At 36.4% G+C, this 19,715-nt stretch overlaps 1 protein-coding gene across 1 annotated transcript; it reads right to left on the bottom strand.

Annotated features, from left to right (window-relative positions):
* Positions 1-8,312: 8,312 nt before the first annotated feature.
* Positions 8,313-19,193, bottom strand: LOC113237951 (UPF0565 protein C2orf69 homolog). Its single transcript, XM_026474669.1, has 9 exons — positions 19,116-19,193; positions 18,470-18,636; positions 18,212-18,316; positions 16,351-16,459; positions 15,382-15,473; positions 13,663-13,818; positions 12,174-12,280; positions 9,056-9,168; positions 8,313-8,667 (listed from the first exon to the last, which is right to left on the bottom strand). Exons 1-9 carry the CDS (start codon positions 19,191-19,193, stop codon positions 8,533-8,535), a joined length of 1,062 nt encoding a protein of 353 aa, XP_026330454.1. The 3' UTR covers positions 8,313-8,532.
* Positions 19,194-19,715: the final 522 nt, after the last annotated feature.

Raw genomic sequence — 19,715 nt, 5'->3', positions numbered from 1 at the left:
CAGGCTAACTTGACTATAATGCTCCAAATAAAACTATGTGATATATAAATAAATAAAAAAAATTGAATTATGTGATTTCTTTAGTTGAGAGTTACATTTCGACCCGTCCTACGTAAAGTATCTTATGTCCAAATTGCCAAGTTTACAGAGAGCGTTTTGAAGTTCAAGTTCAATTCACCGAAAGAGTGATCATCTAACCGATATCTAGGATTTTATAATACATTATGTGAGTAACGAGTCTGCCGAATAAAACTGAGAAATGCTAAAGTCACGTGTTATGTTTATTTCAGTGAATTCAAAACTTTAAAACGCGCCCCTGTAAACTTGGCAATTTCGACATACGATACTTTACGTAGGAGGGGTCGATTTATTCCAGCGTGACCACGCTCAAGTTTTTTAAATTTGACTAGTCTGTCCGTCTTGTCACTTGTTATTAAAAAAAAACAAGTCTGGATCTAAGTCGCTACTTAGTCGGTTCTAGTCGCAAAAAACTAGATTTAGCCTGTCCATTGTTCAAAAGTTATAAGGGTGTTTTACTATTCACGCTGGAACAAGCTGATACTAAATAAAACTGAAATAAAATTCTTGATCTTAGGGCTGTGCATCTAGATAAAGTAGAATAAAATTAAGGAAACACATATTGCCCTTCAATCACCTAAAACCCTCAATAGATTCTGTTTACGTCATTGTTAATAAGGGATCCGTGCAGACAAAAAATCCTGTTAAATACCCCAAGGGATTGTAGCAGGGGAGCAGCCAGCGAAGAAATAAAAAAAACAGCAAATAACTGGCAAGATTTTCTGCACCGGGTCAACAAAGTTGTAGTAGTTTGTCTTCTTAAAGGCGCTTCGTCTGTTGTTATAAGGACTTAAGAAGGTTTATTAAAAGAAACAACAAAATATCAGATGAAAATAATTTATTAACATTTACGTTTATCTCATTGTTATTCACAATCTAAGATATAGACGGTGAAAATGGATTGAGATCAATTTCATGAGTTGTGCATAGCTTATTTACATATATAACTAAAGTATAACATTTAAACATAAACGTTATATTATGTACTTAAACCACATATGTATTATAAGTTTTCAAACATTCACGTTGCATTATAATAACATTACAAACGGGGTATGCGAGCCCGTGTTGGCGGTCAATGCAACCCGTACAAAACGTAATTGATTTGTCATTTGTATGCCAAGGTGACTTCTACCACGATACGCTAACGATAAGGGCGAGTTTCCATTATGTCGTAACGTTTTATTTATCGTTGGACGACTGTCGCATCTAGCCTGTTCCTATATCACGACTATCTGTCATGACTGTGTCGTGGACGTTTATTTTATCGTTAAACGACTGTCGTGTCTAGCTGTCTCCACTAGATCGTGACGACAATTTATCGGTTCACGGCAGCCTGTTTTATTTATCGTCATATGACTGTCGTTCTAGTTTTTCTAACAGTCTGTCTGTAAAGTCAAAAAAGTTGTGAACGACAGTCAATCGTGTTGTTCTAGTGTGAACAACTTCATTTAAATATATATAATACACGATAGTTTAAACTGCACGACATAGTGGGAACGCGCCCTAACACTTTCGCATGTTACTGGGAACATTGGACAGTATAGTTTTCCCAAATAACGTATGCAGTGGTAGGGAGGGGTGAAAAAACGCTATTGACATTTAAACAGTACATAAGTGGACATGTCAAAATAAGCAGTTAATGAAAGTGAAACATTTTTTAAACAATAATGTATCATGCATGGATTTAATAAATCAGTGAATAATTTAAACGCGTTGTAAATTATTTGGGTCAGTTTTATTAGTAGGTAGGTGTGCATCATAGACATATAAAACCTATTTCGATTTCGCGATCTATAATCAGCGTTTGTAATGTTACCACGTATGTATGTTAACCGTTTTCAAAATACATAGCTATCTTATATAAGTATCTAGAACATATCAATCTAAAATGTCAATAAAAACACGAAAAAATCAATCTCTTGTCCTATACTGTATTTTTAATCACGCAACGAAAATCTAGGAGAAAATAATATTACAAGCTTTACAAAAAAAAATTGTTTCTAACGACACAATAACTGGTTAGTCTAAATATGAGTAATTCATGGACACGCATTTCTTTTAAGTGCATACGTTTGTGACGTTCACTGGGAAAAACAACCTTGAATTAAAATGTACATAAACTCATCAAAATCGTGACATGAGCGAAAGAGACAACTGCTGAATGACTGAGCAGTCGAGCAGGTGAAATTAACCCATTCATGGATAGTACTTGAAACACATTTTGTCCAGACATTTTGTCTGGTTCTGTGGTCTCAGTTAGAAACCCAATTAGGAAGTGCCTTTCCTTGAATTTTCTTAAAATATTAGATTCAAATTTGCAGTTAATTTAAAGTTTATACACTTATTTAGCATGTTGTGTTCACATCAAGTAAGATACGTTCTTATCGTATCACTATGTTAATGAAATTTTTTAGTTTATAATATCTGAATTGTATAAAGTTTTATGAACCGAAAAAAAAAATTTTTCAATGTTTTGTCAGTGCGGTTTTAATACTTCTCTCTGGAGAAGCTATAGGCAGCAACTACACAGAAGGCCGTTGAAATCGCACTGTAAAGCCCGTACTTGGTTTTTTGAGTACCATCTAGCCAAACGGGGTAACCCGTACTATCATATTCTGATATTTAATTTTACGGTAAACGCTGTTACTGTCCAAGAACGGGTTAACAAAATGATCACATGGTAGAGGCAGCGTGGCGTTCTAATTAAACATAATTTATATTCCAAAGACAGGAAAATCACCTTAAAAGCTGCCAAATTTCAATTAATCTCAAGACAAATATCAAGACTGATAAAATACTGCGTTTGGCCTTAATCACGCCATCATCTCACTTGTAGTTTGTAGGTATGGAATTTCATAAAGGCTAATTTTTAAATTAAATTTTGAAATATTTTACAAAAGATTTTTTACAGATTGTGTGATAAAAACTACGCAGAATTTTGCCACCTTACTCTCTTAGCCTAAGGTACCTTTTCATGAAGATCGTCAGATTTATGCACCATGTTAGAAGCCACAGGATAATATATATATGATAATTTGTCAATGTTACGTAATTAATCGTAAATTAGTTGCAATTACACAACAGCAATAAACCCACACTTAAAAACTTATTTTTACAACCACATTTTTCACGAACCATGAGAGATAACATAAATAATAAAATAATCAAATGTTCCGGCTAGTTTTCTTTTTCTTTAAAATAAAAAGGAAAATACTGCCGTTGAAAGGGCGCATGTAACAAAAACTCAAAACAAAGAAAACAATGTTATAAAGAAATGAAATACAAGAATATCTATTTTTTACTTGTGGTAACTTCATACCTTATCGCCCTAGGAAAAAATCAATATACAGTGACATCCGGCCTTTTTTTAACCGACTTTTTTGTATGTTTGTTTCGCGATAACTCGATTTGTGAACGAATTTTGTCGATTCCTTTTTTGTTGGAAAAAGGGTACCTCAGTAGTGGTCCCATCTAAATTTGAAGAAATATTCCACCGCTAAGGGTGGCAAACTAGGGGATCAATCCGGTTTCGTGCAATTTCCGGTAACGGATTTCAATAAAACTTAGCGAATAGATGTAATTCCCCGAATTTTTGAGCTTGGTTTTTACGGTACGCAAATTTCAACTTTTCCTTCTCCAAACCACAAAAGTCAAGTTTTTGCAGGGCAATAGTTTTTTCATATTTTTGTTCAGTTAAAACCAATTAGAAAATGATATTAATAACTCGGAAATAAAAGTCGTGTTACACGGTGTTATCTAAAAAATATGAAAAATTTCTAACTGAATTTTACTGTCCACGACTTCTTGCAAAGACAGGATTTCATTCAAAAGTCAATTTATGTATACGGCAGTATACTAACACATTTCTTTAAAAAATATCACATGCACACTTTCGTCTAACGTCGGCGGAATAGAACAGTTCATATTAGCTTAGAGACGTAAAATTGGTCGAGCCCCATAGACCAATCCATAATTTTAGGCTCAAATTTTGTGACCATGGCATAATTATCTTCATGTCAAATGTGTAACGTAACGTACGTGTCAATTCTGATACGAGTTAAAAATAGGTTACGCGTATGTACAATTCCCGCACGATCTCGGGAATTCCCGCAGCTAACGTATCAAGTTTGTGCATTACATAATTCCTATAAATTTCATGAAGATTATACAATTTCTTTAAAAAATTCGCTTCCCGTGGTAAAGTAAATTGGGCCTTATACGTAATGCAATTGCGAGTGATCTCAAAAATTGTCCAAATTTTAGTGCTCTAAACTAAAATTAAACCTTAGGCCCTATTTTCATTGATATCGAAAAGGACAAAACGAAATTAGCTTAAATTTAGTTTTCGTTGGCGCGAATCGACGTCAGAATGTATACTGTGTAAAATTTAATGTAGACTGACGTATTATATACACTACTCATCCAAGTTTATGTCTGTTATGATGACACATGGGACTTGAAAACTATGTTTCAAGGGTGACAGGCAGCGGCAGTGCCTCTCAGATCTTTGCGATTTAAAGTTCTGAGTGGTACTGCAACTGTTATGGACAGGCGTGTCGCTTACCACCAGGCGCATGATTTGTTTTCCCCGTCACTTGGTGTCATAAGTTGTGCCTTTTTTAGTTCCGATCCGGCTTGGTGGGATGAGCACCAATGGACGTAACTTACTTGACTAAACGACTTATTTACATGACAACATAGATTATAAATGTGTAAATTTTGTTATTGTAAATTTACAATAACCATTAACACAATTCGACGGCCCTGCCGAATAAACTTGTAAAAGCTTTTACCGTAACTTTTTCTTGCATTTTTGGATTTTCCCGCTCAAACTACATATCATAATTTTTATATATATGTATAATTATTCGGTACTCCAATGTTTATTCTACGGAAAATAAAATCAACGATCTCGCACGAATATTCCAAGTATGTATTTTGCATAATATCTACTCTTGCATGTTCATAACAAACTAATTTTGTGGTATTGTTCGTGGGAATCCTTAAAAATCTTTAAAATTGTTATGCATTTTGTACTTTTCAAATGTATGACCAATTACTTAATATTCATAGTAAAACAAAGTAATATTATGTTACATTATAAAGTTTAAAAACTTTTCTCACGAATAATACTGTAAACACTACAAGCGAACAGTCGCCAAAGTAAATTTTACTAGAATAATAACATAAAAACGCACACACTCAACATAGCCCCGCACTAGGGAAACCCTGTGTCGCGGGTGCCATGGACACACACATAGACAACCACAAATTACACCCAAACTCGCGAGAGAAATAAATGTAGGCCATACGAATATTTCTCACGGCCCGGGAATCGAACCTGGGACGTCTGCGTGGCAGTCCAGGATTGTAACCGTTCGGCCACTGAGGCGGTTGGAAGAAAAATCCTTTTAAATTTTAAAAGAGTTTTTTTTTATTAATTTCTCACAAAATATCAATATTGTTTTGTGTTTCATATTTTAATATAAAATATGATGTTTTTTCATTTTTAATTTGGTCATACATTGTATTTACGTATATCCAATCTAATGAGTTATTTAGTTTTTAATCGCTTCTCCTTTACACGTTTATTCGGTGGGGCCGTCGAATTATATTATTCGGTCATAAGTATTTATATTATATAATACGCTGTTATGGCAGAAATATCATTATTAAACGAGTTGTAATACTCAGGTAAATCTGTTTGTAAAATTATGTTTAAAGCCTTTGGAAGAGCTTAAATAAAATAAAACTTTTTTTAAAATTCCTTTTGACAATAATAACTTAACTCATATGTTTATAAAAATAAAGCTCCTTGTGAAAGAGTTCATCCATGGAAGTATTTTTAAATGCGCATTTGATTTTCATCTCACTTAATGGAAAGTGACGACGAATTTGACAGTGGAGAACGCACGCCTACTGAGTCTCGATTTGAAAAGGCCCAAGTTATAGCGGTCAGGGAATAAATATGCAGGTGGGCATAATTTAGGACATAACGGTCGACTTTGCCTGCATGTTATAGCACTGTTTACGTGCAAGTGTGATTAAAAAGCTTTTATCTACACACATAACATTCTACATTGTGTTCAAAAACCGCAAATTACGACCAGCATAAAGATGAACGGTTTTGGTAGAACAAATTTCCTATCTGTGAAAATTTTGTTATTGCTTCCTATTACCATCGAATTCGATGTTATTATTACATTTAATTTTTGAACATCTCTGAAAAACAAAACAATTTGATTGAACCTCAATTCTAATATCAGTCGAGATGAAGTTTTATTCGAAATGAAATGTCAATAGCAAACAATTTTGACAATTTCACACGTTACTTGATATCGAACGATATGATAGTTGGGGTCGATTCTAGTTTGTCTATGAATTAAAAATAATAACTACGGTTGTGTGACATGTGTGCGAAAAGTTTTTATTTGCCGCCATTTCGCCAGTCGTAACATGCGGTTCCTGAACACATCACAGAGAGCTTATACTATGTGTGTGTAGATAAAGCAGTGTATGTAACTGCACATAATTAGGCATTAAAACACTCGTGTGATGAAACCCTCACTCGTCTTTTAATACCTTTCATTATGTAACAGTCACAATAATGTTTGATCACATGTGACTTTGCCCGAGGGTACGAATTTATTGTGCAACGTTTAATTTTAGATTGTTATGGCAATTACAATAATTACACTTTATTCTAGTAGCAACTATACACAACTTCTCCATTGGGATGATCCTTCTGAATAATTAACAAAATTGTACTACGTATTTATGTACTACGTGACAGGAGGCAGTAGAGCTCTTTGTGATAGAGCTCGCTCAGGGAAGCACTGCCACCTTAGCTATTTTTGTCGTCAAGCAGTAACGAGCGGCACCCATATGCCTGTAATTTGACTTTTCAACTTATATTTCAGGTTGAGGGGCGCAGTGGCAGTGCCCGCCAGATCTTTGCAATTTAAAGCTCTGATTGGCACTGCAACTGTCATGGACAGGCGTGTCGCCTATCACCAGGCGCACGACTTGTTCGTCCCGTCACTTGATATCACGAAACGTATGTTACATGCCCATTTTACATAATACAAATTATTGTAAATTACGCGCGTATTTCAGCTGCGTATTTTCCGCTAAATATATCCCAAATTTACTATAACTTCAACAAAAAAATAGACAAAATTATATCCATTACCATGTTGCGTTCAAAAATACATCATCTATTATAAGCCGGAAGACGTCATTTAACTTATAGGGCACCTATTTGGTACATATATACAGTTCAAAGTGTAAAAGACGAGTCCATTGGCAATATAACAATAATAATAATGTGTAATACAACTAAATACACCAATTGCCTCAAATTACTGTGTGAATCATAATTAGATGTGCCAAAAGTAGACAAAGTTTATAATTACCGAGTAGCCTAAGTAATATTGTAATGATTGCATACAATGCTTTTTGTACGATTAAATAAAATTAAATACAACCAATATTTTAATGCATATTTTGTTAACAATCCATGATAACAAACTCAAACGAAAACCAAATAAACGTTATAAGACAAAAACCAAAGAGAATAGAAGTGGTTAAGTACCGTTTATGTTTTAACTAATCATTTTTTTATAAAGGTTTATGGCCCAGTTGCAAGACCTTTAGGCCAATTTAACCAATCGGCAGCTTGATTTCGATTGCGTCTCCCGATCGGAAACTGCGTCTTTACCGAGTCGTGGCGCATAATTGGGATTCACAACTGGTCGATCGGAAACTTTTGGCATTTCAAATCGGAACAATAGTTAATTTAACTCACAAATTAGAAAGATATAGTAGCAATCAGATTCATCTTCTCGCTCGGAAACCCATCTGATTTCGAGACTCGGATGGGCTACCCGATCGATCGATTCCAATTTGAATTAAAATCAGCCTGCAGGAGGCAGTAGAGTGTTTGGAGTAGCGTCAATATTTTAGCCGTTAATATTTTGTAATCGATAACTCAAATAAAAAAAAGGTATTCTTTATACTAATTTTGTTAAAAAGAGAAGGTTCTTTTTATCACATTTTGGACATCTAATTATGATACTATAGGGAATTCCTTGTACTATTTAAAAACTACTAGTTAAAAAATCATCAATTGTAGTGTTTAACACGGGAATGTTGAGATGTTTCTAGACCTCTCGGAGACATCTTAGCCTATTTAGGAGCTGAACATCAGTTGTCACTATGAAATCTGTAACGATGAAATGACATAGCCACTGAACCATTTTGCCGCGATGTGACATTAGGTGTATCTAGGGTAGCATCACACAAAAATGTTACTTATATCAGTGGATAGATGGCACCACGTACATTTTAAAATGAATAGAGTTAAAATAAAACTATTCAACAAATGAGTTCGTCAAGCATCGGGTTGTCCTACACGTCATAAATTAAAACACAAATGCTACACGTACGCATCTAACTATCTTCGTCCGATGAATCGGCAAGAGTTGACGGTGTGCTGTCCTGCATTCGTTTGAAGTTGGCCAACACGTCGAAATGCATCGGCAGGGACTGGGCGACGCCGGGTTGGTCGTGCAAGTATCTGTTTACCTGCAGGCAATGTTTATCTTACATGATATTAGTTTTGACAAATGGCGCTGAAGAAATCGATGAATGATATAATTTCTTATAAACATAGTTTACAAAATACATATATTTTAAGACTTTATCCAAATAAGTATGTGAATGTTGATTTTTACATTTTAGAAACTATATAATTTTAAGGCAATTCTAAAAGTTTTATCTAGACTATGGTCGTTGCTACACATTGGAATGAAACTATTTTTTCGGATGTAAATCACGTATATCCCAAACCAGCATGTCGAAGAAGATTCACAAACCTTTGATAAATAACGTGGCGGACTGTGGCCTAAACCATCTCCTCTGAGGAGACCTGTAATGTATGATGGATTGATGATGTTTTTGATCTGAAGTATACCTTGGCACCTAGTTTCCTGAGCAGGCCCGTGAAGGCCTTCTCCTCGCGGCCTATCCAAGGCCGGCCCTCGTCGTGCACCTGGTAAGGACTCACGTGGATGTAGATATTCACATCTGGAACAAATGTAGAATGTTTTTCTTTTTTACATACATTATATCATCACGCCTGTCTCCCACCGGGATAGGCAGAGACAATGAACCTATACTTGCTCCGCTCTTGGCCACTCTTCATACATGCCCGTTTATTCTTGGTACTCTTAACCCGGCCTTTTTTAAGGACATCCCCAATATGATTGAGATATGTTCGCCGAGGTCTCTCCTCACGCTTCCATCCACATACGTTCTATAAATTTGTGCCGTTAATCTACCAACATTCATTCTTTCTACATGACCAAACCATCTCTCTATTCTTGTCGCTACATCATCTTTCATACCACAACGCTCTCTTAGTATACCGTTCGACATTCTATCTTTAACACTAATACCCCACACATTATTCTTTTTTATACTTTAAGTTTATGCGAAATGTACTATATTTGCAATTAAATTATATTTTACTAAATTTATTTGTGTCCGTCAGGATGGCTGGTCCAAACGGGATCTGCTCATTATTTCCTTCAAATTTTCAACTGTTTAGTACCTTTATTGACATATTTTATACCTTTGCGCTAACGGAAATATTAAAGAAATAAAGTTCTGAGGTCAGGTTGACTGCACCACTTAACGTTTTTCATGGTTCTAGCAGTATATAATTTACTTTTTTATATAAGTATTTACTACCAAATTTCTACCTAAGCATACTTTTTTTTCACTATTTTAGGTAGCTTCTATAAAAAGCTATTTTTAAAAAATAATAAAACACTTTTGCAAAAGGTATCTTCTAAAAAGAGAGTTAAATAAAATCAATTTACTGCATTATATTTTTGCTTTTTTACGAGATAATGTTTACCAATGCCTTCAGTTTGATATTTCGACTTGTCCGTAGAACAAAGATCTATGTGCTAGACTACTTGTTCTCAGGACCATAGTACATTTCGTTCGTTCTTCTTCGCTGTGGATGTCAGATCGACCGTTGTTCGATTTTATATTTCCGAAACGAAATAAGATATATAAATTCTCAAAACACCTTTACATAGGCCTTAGTTTGAATAACGAAATTACTCACGTAACGTACTTATCCTCTTTTTGCTATATAATCACACCGGACTCTGTTCTTCGGATGAGACGATTTATAATGTAAATATTATGTACGATAAGTTTACAAAAAATACAATTTAAAGTATAAAGTACTAGCTTCCAATATACAGAAATTTTTAGTTGTCATACTTTTGTCACTTATAATTTTCCTGAAATGGTACTCTTCAAACAAATCGGATAACAATGAGTATTTTATAGCGTCTTGGCTAATTACGTCAAAAATATATTTTTATTTGTTCTTTATATTTTCTGCGTGAATATTACAAGAAATGCTTAATGAACCACATATTATATGTATAATTTAAAAATAAAGCAAAACAGTTGTAGTAATTTTAAGTTAAAGTAACAATCGTAATTTACCGTAGTTGACACCAAAAAAAAACCTACACAATATCATTCATTCCAGTCGTTCACGAAAATGTTCGAAAGCTATTCTGCCAAATCATTACGGTGACAACTGAGCTCCGATCGGCCAATTGTTTAACTTCAAACCGACCAGTTTAACTTGAGCTTTGCTATAATGAACGAAAATTGAAAAATTACATATATAATATTTAATTACCGATATATATATATTCGATATGTTAGTAATAAACTCCTGCGAGCCTGATAAGCAAGACCAGATATTATGTTTATAATAGATTTATTGTTTTTCAGAGTATATGCCCTCGCTATTCACACACTTTTGCATTCGATGAAACCATTATGAAAAGCAGTGGGACCAGTCTTCCGTAGAGACCTCTTCGATGGCTTCGTGGAACGCATTCACTAAATCGTAAACCTCTAAGTTTGTCTTTGATTTTTGGAAATAAAAAGAAGTCGCATGGTACAAGGTCTGGGTTGTATGGCCTCATTTGAGGCCTTCAATATCTTAGCGGAATGTGCAGAGGCGTTGTCGTGGTGAAGGACGATCGGTAAATCTTCTAAAGGAAATACTTTAAAAAAAATATCAAGTGACGGGACGAACAAGCCGTGCGCCTGATGGTAAGCTACACGCCTGTCCATAACAGTTGCAGCGCTTCAAATCACAAAGATCTGTGGGGCACTGCCGCTGCGCCCGTCACCCTGAGACATAAGTTGACAAGTCCCATGTGCCTGTAATTTCACCAGCACCCTTACCCTTCAAAACCGGAAAAGAGTCATTGTTAACTTTACTGCTTGGCGGCAGAAATAGGTAAAGTACTTCCCTGGACGAACTCTTTCACAAGGAGCTCTACTGCTTATGAAAATTTCCCATTCTGCGGACTGGCTTTTTTTTTTTGGTTCAAAGCAGTACACCCGGTTTCGTCACCTGTCACTGATCACTGATTGTCCTCCATTAAACTTTTTTATCATTTTCCGGCACCACTGTACACGCAGTCGTTACCTGATACTCCATTAAATCATGCGATATCCATCGAGTGTAAAGTTTCCGAACCTTCAGATGCACATGCCATATATTTAGCACCTGGCTCATTCCAATGCCTAACACAGTACGAATTTGCTGACAAGTACTTTTTTTTGTCTTTTCAATCAGATCAATATTAAATTCGGTAACCGCAGTCGACGGCTGACCATCACGTACTTCATGCAGATGATCACGTCTACGTGTAAAATCACTGAACCACGAATAGACAGTGCTACGACATGGGGCTTCATCACCTAATGCCAACTGACAACTGACAACTCTCTTGTTGACTTAAGTCACATCGAAAATCGGAGAAAATCATAAGTCACATCGAAAATTTTCACGACTAAAATTCATTGTAATAGCGACTCATAGTTTTCAAAACGACGCCACTAGGAAAAATTAAATGACAGTACTCACAACCTTCCCTTTCATATTTCGCATTTGTTTTTTTTTAGTTTCTTTCATAAGTGGGCAATTCCAGGAACTTTCAGTATGCATCACGTATTTTACAAATAATTATATTTAAACTCACTCAATCTAGTGAGGGTTTCGAGTAAACTCCGAGACGTGATCCATGTATTTTTGCCGCCCGCGTGCCCGCCGTCCAGCCAGTACATGTCTTCTATCCTTTCCATGAATCTGTAATAACAATAACCATCTCAGCGTATTTCACGCAAATGACAAGTAATGCATTCCTCTAGCTCTATTCACCTGGATACACCTCAAGTCCCCACTAGTTAGTAACGATTTATCTTAATAAGAAGTATTCAAGGAGCGTGAAATGTAAAAAAACATCCAGTCAACGTCATTAGAATTAATTAACTTATATTAACATTCCACAATTTGTTACTTCTTAAGTTAGACACGACGACCAATCATTATCAAGATTTTACAGTGTTTCAAACATCGAGTATATAACCAGAAATAGAAACGAAATGTAATTTTATTTGTTTAAAAACTATTCTGCCAAATCATTACGGTGACAACTATGCTCAAAATTGGCCAGCCCGAATTCGAAACAATGGACGGTTGTCGTCAATTCTTTTACTTCAAATCAACCAGTTTGATTGTGCATTGCTACAATAGACGAAAATTGGAAAAATTATATGTTGAATATTTACTAACCGACGGAATATGATTCCGTTTCTTTTATAATTGAATGTTTTGCTGTTTTTCCTACGCCACCGACTGGAACAGCCCCCCATTGTTCGAGATATTGTGTGCCTTAATCCAGCTTGCCCATGGTGAGTTTTTGAATTTGACTAGCTAGAAAATAAGCTTATTCCAGCGTGGACAGTAAAACACCCTTATAACTTTTGAACGGCTGACCGACTAAATCTAGTTTTTTGCGACTAAATAGCGACTTTTTGTGGCTAGTAAAATTTCAAAAACTTGTCCATAGTCACGCTGGAATAAGGCACACAGACATAATACCTTTATTACAATAAATACGGAATATTTTTGGAATATACGGAGACGTACACACAGGTCAATTGTTGGCGCTGTACTATTTCAGCTTTCTAATTTGTGATGTCAGCACAAACGGGAGTTGACATTTAAAAGTGATATAAGGCCCATTTGCCTGATGAGTTGTCAGTGATGGATGGCCCTTATTTCGTCTCTATTTCTGGTTATGTACTCGATGGTTTCCAATTAGGAATGTGTGAAAGTATTTTGGGGAAAGTGGTTTTGACCTCCATCTTACCTGATGGAAAGTGACGATGAGGTCGACGATGGAGCAAGCACACCTAAATAATGCCTATTCACTCTCGTCTTGAAAAGGTTCTCAGAGATTACTCTGAGCTTACGACGCTTGTGGCACTTCCATAGTTTTTTTTCTTGCGTGATTGTTACTAAATATATCAGTTAGCGATTTAAAACTTTGATTAGCACTGCAACTGTCATGGGCCTACCCATGTCACTTACCACCAGGAGCACGACTTCTTCGTCCACTCACTTGAAATCATCAATAAACAAACTACCCTATTTGATTTTAAGAGGGATGATTGTATAGCAATTACCTCATCATATGTGTATCTCCAGGCGTAAGTGTCTTCGTATAATGGAATTCATAGATGAGCTGGTTGAGGACGACGCAGCCTTTGCTGAATCCGATCAGCGTCAGCGCGCACTCGTCAAGCGCAAGGTGGTCTCTCCACCAGAGCGGGTCCAGGTCTCTGATAGTTCAGGCGTACAAATCACTCAGATATAGCGTATAACACATGGCACCCACAAAAATGTAAGATGTATTTAATTCGAAAAATAAATTTATCGTCGTTAAAAATAAGAAACTACCATTAAAAATATATATTTTTGCCTCGGATATCCCATTTGTTTACGTTTTAGACGTCTAATAACGATTCATACTATAATTACCTAAAGTGAATTTAAATTTTCTTTCTCACTGTACTTATAGCAGTGGACGTCGGAAACAAAATCGAGACAAATATTATAGGCTCGACGTACAGGGAAAAGCGAGACAGACATAGACTCGACGTACAGAGAATAAAAGTGAAACAAAATTCCGATTGAAATAATGAATTGCGATAATGCTACAGAGTTTAATACAAAGCTATTTAATTACCTCAATGAAAATAACGCTACAAAATTAGAGATTTAATTTAAAAAAATTGACATTGTATATTGTTTATGTTATTTCTAATTTATGGCATTTTGTTTATGTTAGTATTGTGACTGATATAATTTTATTAGACGGCAAGAATACAGTATACAAACTATTCCATGATTGTGTATATAAAAAAAAAAGAAACTTTGTATGCTGCAAGGCGGATCACAGTGAGTCTATGTGAACTTTTTGTAACACCTTTTGTAACCTGTGTATCACATAGAAATAAATTTCACAGATATTATAGACTCCACGTACAGGGAATAAAAATGGGACAGATATTATAGACTCGCTACACAGGGAATAAAAGTGGGACAGATATTATAGACTCGACACACAGGGAATAAAAGGGAGACATATTATAGACTCGACGTACAGGGAATAAAAGTGAGACAAATATTATAGACTCGATGCACAGAGAAAAGAAGTTAGACAGATATTATACACTCGACGCACAGGTAATAAAAGCGAGACAGATATTATAGGCTCGACGTACAACGAATAAAAGTGAGGCAGACATTACAGTCGCATATAATGTAAAAGCAAGATATGGCTCACGAGTTGACCAAAGAGATGAATTCACCAAAATTATATTACACTTTACTTTTTTTTCATAAATTAGGTACGCATTTGACCTCCATCTCGCGACGATGGAGCATGCACACCTATATAAGGCCTATTCACTTTCGCTTTAAAAATATAGCAAGGCATTCAAATTTGAAGTTAGTGAGTGACAATTTGGGCAGCTCGTTGTATGGATGAATGTACATCTGTGGTTTGGTACAAGAAGTGCCCAAGTACCTATAATATTTCTTGTACCAAACCATAGATTTATTATAAAATGCAATATAAAAGAAATTCTACTTTTGAAGACTCACACAGAAAAGTTCTACTTGTGCAAACAATAGAAAACATCGACTGACAGAGCAAATTACTAAATTACATATCGTTCTGTAATAGGTGGCGCTAGTGTTTACATTTCATATCAAAGTTCATGTCTGGTTAACTAGTAAAGATAGCTTGCAACTCGTGAAACGAGGAAGGCAGCGGCCTAGGCGTAGTCGTGCAAAGCCAGGCAGCAGTGGCACCATCCATTGGAACTAAACCTACTCACGGCTTATGCGCGCCCGGCGGACTACCGGCAGCGGGCAGCGACGCACCCGACCCGTTGGCCTTGTTCGTGTTCAGCGGGTGCACGGACGCGTTCTACGGGCACGTTAACTTTATTAAGACAAACTTTGCCGGGGCAGTTTTTTCTGTCATAGATACCCACTCTCAGCATTAGATAGCAAGGAGCTATGGCAACTCAGTGGGGGTACCCACGGATCAATATATACAGTAGAAGTGCTTAGAGGGCGGGACACGTGTGCTAACAATACGTGCAGTTCCACGTACTTGAGCTCTGTCCGCCAATCAATTAGCTTTTTGCTACTTTGGGGTGCACAAATGATAGACGCAGCTGTAATATTATCCATAGTGGTGTTTCATATCATCGTTAAGTCTTGTTTTATTGAATTTTAATTTTTACACAGACAGATTTCTTATTATAAAAAACGAAAGTCGACTTTTTTTGAGAACGTTAATAGTTCGTAGTCTCATAGCCTTTTAGCTATTGTTGCTAGATGGTAGCACATTTAAAGAAATTTCAATTACAGTCGTAACTTGCAATAAAGTGTTAAGTTTAAATTATGTTAATAGTTCAGAATTTGTTACATCTCTTTAAATTATAAACTACGACCAATCATTATCAAGATTTCAGTGTTAACCTTAATACGATTGTGCGAGTTTTAGTGACAGCGGTTCTGATAGTAATCGAGGCTTAAAGCACCTAAATTGTTTTTTTTCTTCCGTGGTGGCGTATGCGGCGGTCTTTAACTTTGATTATAATTTCTACGTTACAATCATTTGTAAGTTTAGTATCAATAACTCAACGGCGAACAAAAGCATCAAGATGAAATCTGCATATCAAAGAAGGTTTACATCTTTGGAAAAAGTGTGGAATTTTCAACTCGCATTGGGCCAGAGTGGCAGACTACCCGTGCCTAGTAATGAGACGTATTGATCATGTTATAGGTTGACTTACGTGCAGTTCTTCAATGTCGATTTCTTCAGGCAACGACACTGACGACACCGCTTCCAATAACTCCGATGTTGGCATTGATTTTAGCCTAGTTGTCACACCTTGCAGTAACCTGTGAAACATAAGATGTTACTTAGTTTGCAGATGAACTTATAAACAAGGGAGTTTTTTAGTTACAGTGTTCCGGTTTTGAAGGGTAAAGGTGCTGGTGAAATTACAGGCACATGGGACTTGTCAACTTATGTCTCAGGGTGACGGGTGCATTGGCAGTGCCCCTCAGACCTTTGCGATTTAAAGCTTTGAGTGACACTGCAACTGTTATGGACAGGCGTGTAGCTTACCATCAGGCGCACTGTTTGTCCCGTTACTTGATATTTTAAAAAAATCACCACACATGGTACTGAATCGCATTAAGCCGGTCAGAAAAAACGTTATATGGATATAATAAGAGCGAAAAAAAACTGTGCGTTACGCGTCGTAGGGATGCATATTACGATTCTACTTTTATGAAGGTCGATTCAAGTACACACGTACACACACACGCACGCACGCACGCACGAACGCACGCACGCACGCACGCACGCACGAACGCACGCACGAAAGCCCGCCCGCAAATATTTCTCCCGGCCCGGGAATCGAACCTGGGACTTCCGCGTGGCAGTCCGGTATGGTAACCGTTCGGCCATGGAGGCAGTTTAAAGTGTATACGATCTAGCAATTTTTTATATCGATTCATTTCAATGCTACTTTTAAGTAAATCGATTCAAATGCGGCTGGATCGAAGGAGTTTTATCTGAGTGTTCGATCTTTGTATTAATAATTACAATTTGGAATAATTTCACATAAAAAATTATAGAATATCAAATTCAATAAAAAATGTAATACAATAAATAGCGACATCTCTAGCCAGGGTTGGTAGTTGTAAAGATATCTAAATGGGTGACGAAATAAGATTAAGATTTCTCATAGATGGCTAAAAAGTCGTTGAAAAAACCAAATACAAAGACACGACAACAAGCACATAGAATAATTCGTGAGGTCCGCTGGTTTGTTCCGTGGCTTAGTTGGTATAGCGTCTGGCACGGTATGCTAGAAAATGTCGGTTCGAATCCGACCGGATCGAAAGAATTTTTTCTGAGTGTTCAATCTTTATCTCATATATCTTTATCGTATTAATAATTATAACAAATCGATACAATATTAAGGCAAATCGAATCGTCTAGATCGTATTCGTAATTTAAGCTTATCAGTCTCTTCTTTCCCCTGAACCCCTATTGTATCGTGTATCGTTTTTTAGCGTGTAAGAAAAGCAATTTGGCAATATCTAAGTACAATAAGTGCCAAATATTGTTGGCACTAAAGGACTCCTGAGCGTGTTCATTGATCTGTGGGATTTCTCAATGTTACAGCATTGGGTGCAGCTCCACACCAGGATATAATTTTTCATTTTATTTTATTTTCAAGCCTACAACACTGGTCCTAAGTTAATTTAGGAAACTAAACTAACACTGTGGACAAGATTCCGAAATAAATCATTATTATTATTAAACATTTCGTAATTGTTATAAACAAATTATTATTTAATTATTATTAGTATTGTCTTTATTTTTATGTTTAAAGTTTAAACTAACACTAGCTTAAGTACTTTTTATTAACAAATATTATGGATCACGTTGTCTGAGAATAAAATTATTATTATTATTGTTATAAACATAAATTTTATTTTTAAAACAATAATAAATTTATAGGCCTTCCGCTCTGAGTGTAAAAATCATGGTCACTTCATTTTTTAACTGCTGTGAGCATAGCTAGTACCTTAGTTGGCTATGCGGTAAAAAAATGAGAAATTTTTTAAGGAGTTTACCTTTCCAGGTGGTGTAGTGCACTGTGCGTGGGAGTGTGGTCCGGCACTCCCGCATTGTTGCTTGGCACGAAATTGTCGTAGCAACTGAAGCTCTTATATTCTATCCTGAGAAGATTAATACAACATCTAATGAGATTTTAAAACATGTCACACTACACCGTCGTTTGCGGCTAATAATAGCCTTAGCCGTTGAAATATTGCACCCAAAGCACCTCAAAATGCCAATGCGGCGGAGTGCGCGTTCTCATACTGACTTACCTAGAAGGTCTCACAACCAGAATGTGCTTGGTGGGGAAGTAGAGTGCGAGCATTCGCGCTGTACCTTCCAAGTTCCACTTGAGGTAGTTGCGGTTGTCGCGATGCGCCTGCATTACCTCGGGGTAGTCCTGGCCATAAGAGACATAATCCAGGTTTAAAAGTAGCTCCTATAGGACATCGTAACTAAGAATACTAAGACCACCGAGTATTTAACCAGAAATAGAGACGAAATGTCATTTCATTTGTTTTGTAAACAATTCAGCCATATCATTACTGTGACAACTGCGCTCCGATTGGCCAGCCCGAATTCGAAACAATTGACGGGTGTCGTCGATTGTTCCACTTCAAATCGACCAGTTAACTTGCGCTTTGCTATAATGGACGAAAATTGCAAAATTACATGTTTAATATTTAATTACCGATGAAAATGGATTTCGTTTGTTTTATAATTAGATGTTTTGCTGTTTTTCCCCACACCATCGAATGCAACAGCATGCTATTGTTAGAGATATTATCTTTATTACAATAAATACAGAATATTTTTGGAATATACGGAGACGTACACACAGGTCAGTTGTTGGCGCTGTCTATATTTCAGTGCAAACGAGAGTTGATAATTATAAGTGATGTATCACTGATGACTTACCAGGAACGTATGGTTTGCAGTTGGCCGCTGATGGCCTTGCCTGTGCCACCGGAAGAAAAGGGCGAGCTGAAGGCTCATAATCCGTAAAACAAACTACAAACCAAGTAGCAGACACCACGAGGGGGTTGGGGTGGTGAGGAGCAGAGTCGAAGTATTTCCTCGATAGCTGTTTCATGAATTGGGCTATTGTAGGATGCCGTAAATCTATATGGAGGTTAGTGTTGCGCAGGTACCACAGGGCACCCGTCGCGTTGCGCATGAATCTATTTTGGAGAGCCTGCAGGCGGTGTATAAGCGCGGGGATTGCCTGAGCGAATGCGACATTGGCGTACGTCATGATTGGGGCCCTTATTTCGTCTCTATTTCTGGTTATATACTCGATGACTAAGACGAACAATCTTTATTATAATTATTACACCGGCGAGGTTCTACAATCTCTCACTAGATGTCACTAGCAACGCTGAATGCCGACAATCAGCACATACAAAGATCTATAACAAAAACCACAGGTACAGTGTGGTCACGAGTTAAATTCCCATCAAGTCCAATATATTTTTCTATAAAAAGATCTCAATAATAAATCTTTGTTATAATTATTAA

This window comes from Hyposmocoma kahamanoa, unplaced genomic scaffold, assembly GCF_003589595.1.
Source record: "Hyposmocoma kahamanoa isolate Upper Pololo Valley unplaced genomic scaffold, ASM358959v1 94, whole genome shotgun sequence".
Lineage (NCBI taxonomy): Eukaryota > Metazoa > Arthropoda > Insecta > Lepidoptera > Cosmopterigidae > Hyposmocoma > Hyposmocoma kahamanoa.
Note: the sequence above shows the minus strand (reverse complement) of the source record. Positions and strands in the feature narration are given on the sequence as shown.